The sequence below is a fragment of the Portunus trituberculatus genome, chromosome 18, assembly GCF_017591435.1.
Source record: "Portunus trituberculatus isolate SZX2019 chromosome 18, ASM1759143v1, whole genome shotgun sequence".
Classification (NCBI taxonomy): Eukaryota; Metazoa; Arthropoda; class Malacostraca; order Decapoda; family Portunidae; genus Portunus; species Portunus trituberculatus.
The window spans coordinates 10,895,979-10,904,549 of NC_059272.1; the positions used below are offsets into that span (position 1 = coordinate 10,895,979).

The window sequence follows — 8,571 nt, forward strand, 5'->3', positions numbered from 1 at the left end:
GTCTGATAAGTCTATCGTTGCGGAATTCTCCCCCACCGTCGCTGTGTTAGCATTGTAGAGACTCGAGACGTGGAATCTGTAGTGTTGTGTCCGACCAGCGCAAGGAAGCCACCATAGCCAACCACCGTATAGGTAAAGAGAGTAACTAGTAAGAGTAACATTACTCCTGGCTATGGAGTGTTTAGTCAGTGGACATGTTGGATTCTGTCCCTATCATTAAGGTACACAATGGCGATCCATGTATGTCGTCGTGTGGCTGGGAGTGGGAGGGTATGTAGCATAAAGTGTGGCCATGAACGGTGGAGTACCGCTGGAATTCTGACGTGAGGAAAGACAAGAACTGCTAGATTGGCGTCTTGTTAGTGTTGTACTAGTAGTGGTGGTGTTGGTGATAGTAATTTAGTAATTATGTACTTGCAGGTAAAGTAAAGCAAGCGAGTCCCCGTTATAGAGGTGGTGGTGCCGAGGTGGTGGTGGTGGTGGTGGCGTATGGGATATGATTCCTTTTCATTGCTGTCAACATACATGGCTGAATAGAACAACAGTAAGATCATTTCCTTTTAGGTTATACAATGCCTGTGGCAGGAATAAGGGCCATTGTCGATGCGATACTCTTCACACTCTATTTTCTTCCACAAATCTACGTATATTAATGAAATTTTCAAGACACACGATGAATTATCACGAGGCCTGATTGTTATCGTACTTGTGGGAAATACTAATTTTCTACATTAATATTTGTCTTTTCTTTTCTTTTTATTTCCTCTTGTAATGACACCAGAACATATTTATATATATTTTCAGTTTCATTATTTATTCAAGAACGGTACCTATACATTTTGGTAGCAGTTATGTTGCTGATTGTGGTGTCTACTATATTGTTACACACACTATCTCAATATCAATAATGTCAACAGTTTATGCACAATAGAAGATTACAGCGATTAGATTACTTAGGTGACACTCTACTATCATCCTACGTTTGATTCCTCGACTTTATAACTTGTGCCAGACTCTATTCTTAAAGGAATATTTGTTATATTCACCAAAAGGTTCAGCAGGTCACCACACGCGAGAGTCTTCCTTACTTTCTTACATCATGTTATCTCATAACCGGTAGGAAGATTTTTCACAAAACTCCATAATATGCGAAGATCAAAATCCCAGGGTCTTTTTTTTTTTCTTTTTTTTTTTTATTGCTGGATGATAATATTCGCTCATATCTATCAGCCTCTTTGTTTGTTTGTTTGCCTGTCTCTTTGTAAGCAGGGCACACCATCACATTGTAAAGTAGATTGAGATATATTTGCGTATCCATCCATCTCTCTCTCTCTCTCTCTCTCTCTCTCTCTCTCTCTCTCTCTCTCTCTCTCTCAGATTCTTCCGCAGCTCATAAGTGTGGAGAACATTTACCGCATAAAAAAAAAAGTAGGAGCTTGTAGACACCTGCTGAAACAATTACTCCTACATGCCTTTCCACTCATAGCGCACTTATAAACAGGATGGAATCAAAAGCATTTCATCTCATCAACTCCTCTCCTCTAATCAACACAGTCTCGTCGCAGCAATGCAGCATCTCTTGCTATCTTTTTCCACTGTTTGCACGCTAACTGCTCTCCTGACCTTACCTACTGCATGCCAGCCATGCATGCTTCTCCTCCCGCGCCCTCGCTGCACAAGACTTCCTATACTTTCTCTCACTCCTATTCTACTCACCTCTATAATGCAAGAGTTATCCAGTATATCCTTAATCATTCATCCTCTACTCTGGTGAACTTCGGGACTCCCTGCCTACTTTATTATTTCCTCTTTCCTATGACTTGAAATTCATAAACTTATCCACTGTTATTTGTCACTTTTCTTCCTTTGGCATCACTTTAAGAATTTACTCTCGATTGTGCCTTTTTTCATTAAGAATGTTTTATCCTTATAGACAGTAGCCATCTTACATAAGAAAAGACAGTGTGTGCCACCTTTCCTGTAAGGTCTTGTCTATCTAGTCTTTTGGCAGTATGTGCCACACGTCATACTATATGGCTGAAGTGGAACTACGTTTTACTTCATTGCCTTCTATAGCTTTCTTCTCGTGCTGCTGTTACCTAAGCTCAAATTATTCCATGTCTCTTTCAGCTCAGAAACAGCCAGACGGTCACATTAATAGGTTTTCCTGTCCAATAACACAAAGGAGAAAATGGGAGGGAAGCAAAGCAAGAAGCTTGTGTCCAACAGGCCGCCTCCCAGAGCGCCGATGACCGGCCCGGCTCCCGTCAGGATGATGCCCAAGAGCAAGAAAAGGCTGATTCCCCCTGACGGAGGCTGGGGGTGGATGGTGGTGCTTGGTGCCTGCATCAGTCTGGTGAGATTACCACACAACCACATCACAACACCCAACTCAACCTGACTATAGCAGCACACAGCATACCCCACATCTCAGACACTTGTGTGCATAACTAACGTAACTTAATTAAACTAAACTAATCAAGCATAACCTAATCTAAATTAACCTAATATAATTAAATTTAGACTAATCTAAACTAATCAAACCTAAAATAGATAACCAAACATAACTTAACCTACACTAGACTAACCCAACTGAAACTTTTTTTTAAGTTAATCTAACTACCTCACCTAATGTAACCTAACCTAACATAGCACAACACAACCTAACTTAACCCACATTAAACCCTGACCTCTGCATATTACCTTATAACACCAGACTATTCCTACACCACATACCTTGATAATTGTACTACCTACACTACACAGCACCACACATGCACCTCACTTGTGCATCACTTCTTTAGCAGGCCTCTGTACAGTTGCGGGTCCGTTAGTAATCGGGCCTTGGTGAACACAAGCGGACACACAGAGTATGATGAAAAGATCATAACCAGTATGATAAGACCTAGACAAGAATATGCAGCAATGGTGGGGTCACCGCATATGTAGAAGGACATCAGGAAACTAGAAAGAATTCAAAGGACCGCTACAAAGATGGTGCCAGAAATATAGGATCTTCCCTATAAAGAAAGATTGAAGGAAATGGAACTATAACTAACTTTCATTGATAGACTGGAGAGAGGAGACCTAATAACGATGTATAAGGTAGTAAACCGTATGGAAAAGATAGATAGACAAGACTTGATATCACTGACTAAAGATGGAGATTGACGAACAAGAGGACACTCCAAGAAGATCATGAAAAGTCAGTATTTGAGGAGCATTAAAAAGTTTAGTTTTCTTCATAGGACGATTGATATGTGGAGCGACTTGAGTGAAGAGACTGTAGCTGCATAAGATGTGCAGAAATTTAAGGAAATCTTGGATAAAAGTAGATATGGAGACAGGTCACTATGAGCCCCGCTCGAATCCTGTAATATACAACTATAGGTAAACACACATACACACACACACACACACACACACACACCGCGTAGTGTAGTGGTTAGCACACTCGACTCACAATCGAGAGGGCCGGGTTCGAGTCTCGGTAAGCGGCGAGGCAAATGGGCAAGCCTCTTAATGTGTGGCCCCTGTTCACCTAGCAGTAAATAGGTACGAGATGTAACTCGAGGGGTTGTGGCCTCGCTTTCCCGGTGTGTGTTGTGTGTTGTGGTCTCAATCCTACCCGAAGATCGGTCTATGAGCTCTGAGCTCGCTCCGTAATGGGGAAGACTGGCTGGGTGACCAGCAGGCGACCGAGGTGAGGTGAACACACACACACACACACACATACACATACTTCACTCAATATCAGGGATCATTTTTTTTGTCTTCAGTTTTTCTTCCCCTCGGTGACGGTCGCCTACGGAGTCATGTTCAAGAGTCACCTAGAGGCGATGGGTGCCGGTGCCACAGAGTTCACCATAATCGGCAATGGCCTCAGCACCATCTGGAGTTTTGCAGGTCAGTCAACACAAAGGTGGTGACGAATATTCACTTCTTTCTGCGGTTGGCGTCATGTACTAAGAGTCTCTTCTAGTTTTTTTTTTTTTTTTTTTTGTCCCTTACATCTTCCTTTGTGACTTCCATCCTTTGTAGTTCTAACGTGTAGTAACTTGACATCGAAACTTCTGTAAGCTGTTAATTTCATAGCCTGTTTTGTGCTAACTTAAATCAAGATTTTTTTTTTCACACGGCTCCTTCAATCAATCTAGTGTTATATGTTTCATGGATGTCTTGGGTTAACGCATTTTTTCTTCATAGTATGTAGAAAGACAAGTTTTATATAAAGTTACCGAGGAATGGGATGTCAGTATTAGTTGTGAGTATTTGTATATATTTTTTTTATGAAAAATGGAAAGCCAGTCAAGGCCAACAAAAATAAATAAAAAAAGACAAGTTCCCTTAAAGAATGATGAGTTATCCAAAAGTCTGGAACAAATGTCTTGAAACCTCTCTCTTAAAACAAGTCAAGTCGTAGGAAGATGGAAATACAGAAGCAGGTAGGGAGTTCCAGAGTCTATCAGAGATGGGTATGAATGATTGAGAGTACTAGTTAACTCTTGCATAAGAGAGTTGGACAGAGCAGGGATGAAAGGAAGAAGAAAGCCTTGTGCAGCGAGGCCGCAAGGGGAGAAGAGGCATACAGTTAGCAAGATCAGAAGAGCAGTTAGCATGAAAATAACAATAAAAGAAGACAAGAGATGCAACATTCCGGCAGTGAGAAAGAGGTTAAATACAGTCAGTCAGAGGAGGGGAGTTGATAAGACGAAAAACTTTTGATTCCACCCTATCCAATAAAACTGTATGAGTGGAACCCCCCCAAACATGCAGAGTACTCCATACAAGGACGGATAAGGCCCTTGTACAGAGTAAGCAGTTGGAGGGTCGAGAAAAACTGACGAAGACGTCTCAAAACGCCTAACTTCACAGAAGCTGCGCTAGCAAGAGATGAGATGTGAAGTTTCCAGTTTCGATCATCAGTAAAGGACAGACAAGATATTCAGTATAGAAGAGGGAGACAGTTGAGTGTCATTGAAGAAGACGGGATGGAAGGTTGTGTCGAGTTCATAGATGGAGGAATTGAGTTTTTGAAGCATTAAACACTACTAAGTTTTCTCTGCCTCAATCAGAAATCTTAGAAAGATCAGAAGTCAAGCGTTCTGTGGCGTTCCTGCGTGATCTGATGACTTCCTGAAGGGTTGGTCGTCTCTGAAAAAACATGGAAAGATGTAGGGTGGTATCATCAGCGTAAGAGTCGATAGGGCATGAAGTTTGGTTAAGAAGACCATTAGTGAATAATAGAAAGAGAGTGGGTGACAGGACAAAACCACACCACAGTTAATAGATTTAGGAGAAGAACAGTGGCCGACTACCATGGCTGCAATAGAACGGTTGGAAAGGAAATTTGAGATAAAGTTGCAGAGGGAAGAATAGAAACCGTAGGAGAGTAATTTTGAAATCAAAGCTTTGTGCCAGACTCTATCAAAAGCTTTTGATATGTCTAACATAACAGCAAAAGTTTTCTAAAACAAGATGACCAAGACTCAGTAAGGAAAGCCAGATCACCAGTAGAGTGTCCTTGACGGAAACCATACTGGCGATCAGATAGAAGATTGTGAAGTGGCAGATGTTTGAGAATCTTCCTATTGAAGATATGTTCAAAAACTTTACAAAATCAAGAGATTAAAGCTATAGGGCTGTAGTTTGAGGGATTAGAACAGTCACCCTTTTTAAGAACAGGCTGAATAAAGGCAAACTTCCAGCATGAAGGAAAGGTAGAAGTCGATAAACATAGTTGAAAGAGTTTGACCAGGCAAGGTGCAAGCACGGAAGCACAGTTTTTGAGAACGATAGGAGGGACCACATAAGGTCCATAAGCCTTTCAAGGGTTTAGGCCACCGATGGCATAGAAAACATCAATACGAAGAACTTTAATTGAAGGCATGAAATAGTCAGAGGGAGGAGGAGAGGGAGGGACAAGCCCAGAATCATCCTAGCAGGAGTTGTTAGTAAAGGTTTGAGAGAAGAGTTCAACTTTAAGAATAGATGAAATGGCAGTGGTGCCATCAGAATGAAATAAAGGAGGGAAAGATGAAGAAGTAAAGTTATTGGAAATGTTTTTGGCCAGATTCCAGAAGTCTCGAGGGGAGTTGGAGTTTGAAAGATTTTGACATTTTCTATTTATGAAAGACTTGGCATGATTCCGGGCAGAAATATAAAGTGCATGAGATTCAGGAGATGGATTGCTCAAGTAGCTTCTGTGGACAAGAACAGGCTGTGTTAAACCAAGGTTTAGAAGGTTTAGGTTGAAAAAAAAAGTGAGGAATGTACGCCTCCATGCCAGACACTATGACCTTTGTTATGCTTTAAGCACAAAGAGATGGGTCTCTGGCACGGAAACGGTAATCATTCCAGGGAAAAATCAGCATGATACCTCCTCAGGTCCCCCCCAACTGGCAGAGGCAAAACGCCAGAGGCACCTCCGCTTTGGGGGATCCTGAGAAGAGATTAGAAAATAGGACAAGATACAGAAATGAGATTGTGATTGGATGAACCTAACGGAGAAGATAGGATAACAGTGTAGGCTGAAGGATTAGAGGTAAGGAGAAGATCAAGAATGTTGGGCTTATCTCCAAGACGGTCAGGAATACAAGTACGGTGTTGCACCAGTTGATCTAGGTCATGGAGGATAGCTTGAGTTGAAGGCCAGTTCACCAGGATGGTCAGTGAAGGGAGAGGAAAGCCAAAGCTGGTGGTCAACATTGAAATCTCCAAGGATGGAGATCTCTGCAAAATGATAGAGGGACCGAATGTGCTCCACTTTAGAGGTTAAATAGTCAAAGAATTTACTATAGTCAGAAGAGTTAGGGGAGAGATAGACAGTACAAATAAATTTAGTTAGAGAGTGACTATTGAATCGAAGCCAGATGGTGGAAAACACGGGAGATTCAAGAGCAAGTCAAGTTGTTGTTTGAAAGTCATAGACTCATACTGTAAAAAATATATAGTTATTGGATTTACAGAAACTGCCACATGTATACTTGGTGGCTTCCTGTAATTTTCCTTAGAATATGTTTTCAAAATCTCACTTTACAAAAACCCTGCTTGTCTGCATTAATCTTTCCCTTAATATTGGAATCAAATGAAGAAATAACTTTAATGTTGACTAGTTGGGCAAGTTCTGTTTGTCTTAAAGTGGACTCATGCATAAATGCTGATCGTGATTTTTTTTTTTTTTTCTTCTTCCTTCCAGCGGTGTTCATGGCGCCCCTGGCTGAGCTGTTCGGGGCTCGCTCTCTCACGGTGCTGGGCGGCCTATTGGGCTTCCTTACTCTTATCCTGGTCGCTTTTTCAACGAGCATAATTACTTTTACCGTCGTGTACTCCATCCTCGGAGGTAAGACACGTGCTGCCTGATGATGAGTGACAAGCCGTGACTCGTTGTCTCGGTGACCTGTCATCTCTTTATGTAGTGGGAATATTTCAAAGTGTATTATCCTTTATATAGTTCCAAAAGTGTTTTCAGTATTCTTTCTCTTCGTTGTTATACTTTATCATTCACAGGAATCTCGAGTTCCCTCTGCGCCTTCTTCGGAGTTGTCCTCATACCCAAGTACTTTGACAAGCGGAAGGGATTGGCTAACGGACTCGTGGTTTCTGTGTCTGCTTTTGGTATGTGCTGAAAATGCAACCCCGTATGGATATCATTCTCTTTAATTATTGTGAAATATACCAAGCTCAAACTTTCAGTACTTGAAACATCACTTTTAAGCCTAACACTTAACTTAAAGCAGATGTTTTCTTCAACAGGAAAAATCGTGATGGCTCCATTGACTCGCCTGCTGCTAGAACAGTACGGATACAGATGGGCGTGTCTGATGGTTGGCGCACTCTGCCTTCACACTTGCATCTCTGGGATGCTCTACCAGCCAGCAGAATGGCATTTGGTAAGTCCTTGCCTGCAACTTACCTCGGACGTGGCACTTGTACTCATTACTGATAACAATTTTACTGACAATACCGACAAGCTGTGTTGGTTTTACCTTACCGCTGCTTGCAATTTTAAGATTCCAGATCCAAATGACTCAGAGGAAAATGAACTGCAGTCGAGACCGCCAAGGGCAAACAACGTAGCAGAATCTCGTAAGGCTGCAACAAGCGGATGTACAGCAGCACATGGAGCAGCCAGACGGGTCAATGTTGATGAGGAGGAAGATGACAACATTATTTTCGTAATGCCAACGACACCTCAAATGCCCCAGCCATGCAGCAGGGACGATGAGGTGGTGCTGTTCTCCAGGAGTACGTCGGAGACACATAGCAAAGGAGACAAAGTAGACTTAAAACTCAACATCATCAGGATGGACTCCACGGCGTCCCTGTACGGCTCCCTCCCGATGCTGACGCCTATTGAGGAGAAAAAAATTGACGATGACGATAATGAGGAGGATAACTCTTGCTGCTCAGATTTCTTCTTGTTCAAGGTGATGAAACAGGCCTTTTAATGTGCATGTAGTAACTGCGCACGCAGCAGTAAACAGATATAGAATGTAAGCCTCGGGATTGTAACCTCGCTGTCCTGGTGTGTGGCCGGTGTGCAATTGATCTTAGTCTTGCCTAAGAGGT

The 8,571-nt window shown here is 42.1% G+C and overlaps 1 protein-coding gene across 4 annotated transcripts in view; it reads left to right on the forward strand.

Annotated features, from left to right (window-relative positions):
* Positions 1-8,571, forward strand: part of LOC123505333 (monocarboxylate transporter 2-like) — a 29,522-nt gene continuing 20,951 nt past the window's right edge. For 2 of the 4 annotated variants that reach the window (XM_045256525.1, XM_045256528.1), the window contains exons 1-7: positions 1-132; positions 2,131-2,356; positions 3,780-3,906; positions 7,199-7,342; positions 7,510-7,617; positions 7,756-7,892; positions 8,013-8,429. In XM_045256525.1, coding sequence (XP_045112460.1) covers positions 2,192-2,356; positions 3,780-3,906; positions 7,199-7,342; positions 7,510-7,617; positions 7,756-7,892; positions 8,013-8,429 — 1,098 coding nt within the window. In that variant the 5' untranslated portion in view covers positions 1-132; positions 2,131-2,191. Of the gene's footprint in view, positions 133-420; positions 545-2,130; positions 2,357-3,779; positions 3,907-7,198; positions 7,343-7,509; positions 7,618-7,755; positions 7,893-8,012; positions 8,430-8,571 lie in introns of all 4 variants that reach the window. The other 2 variants (XM_045256526.1, XM_045256527.1) reach the window with 2 other exon arrangements.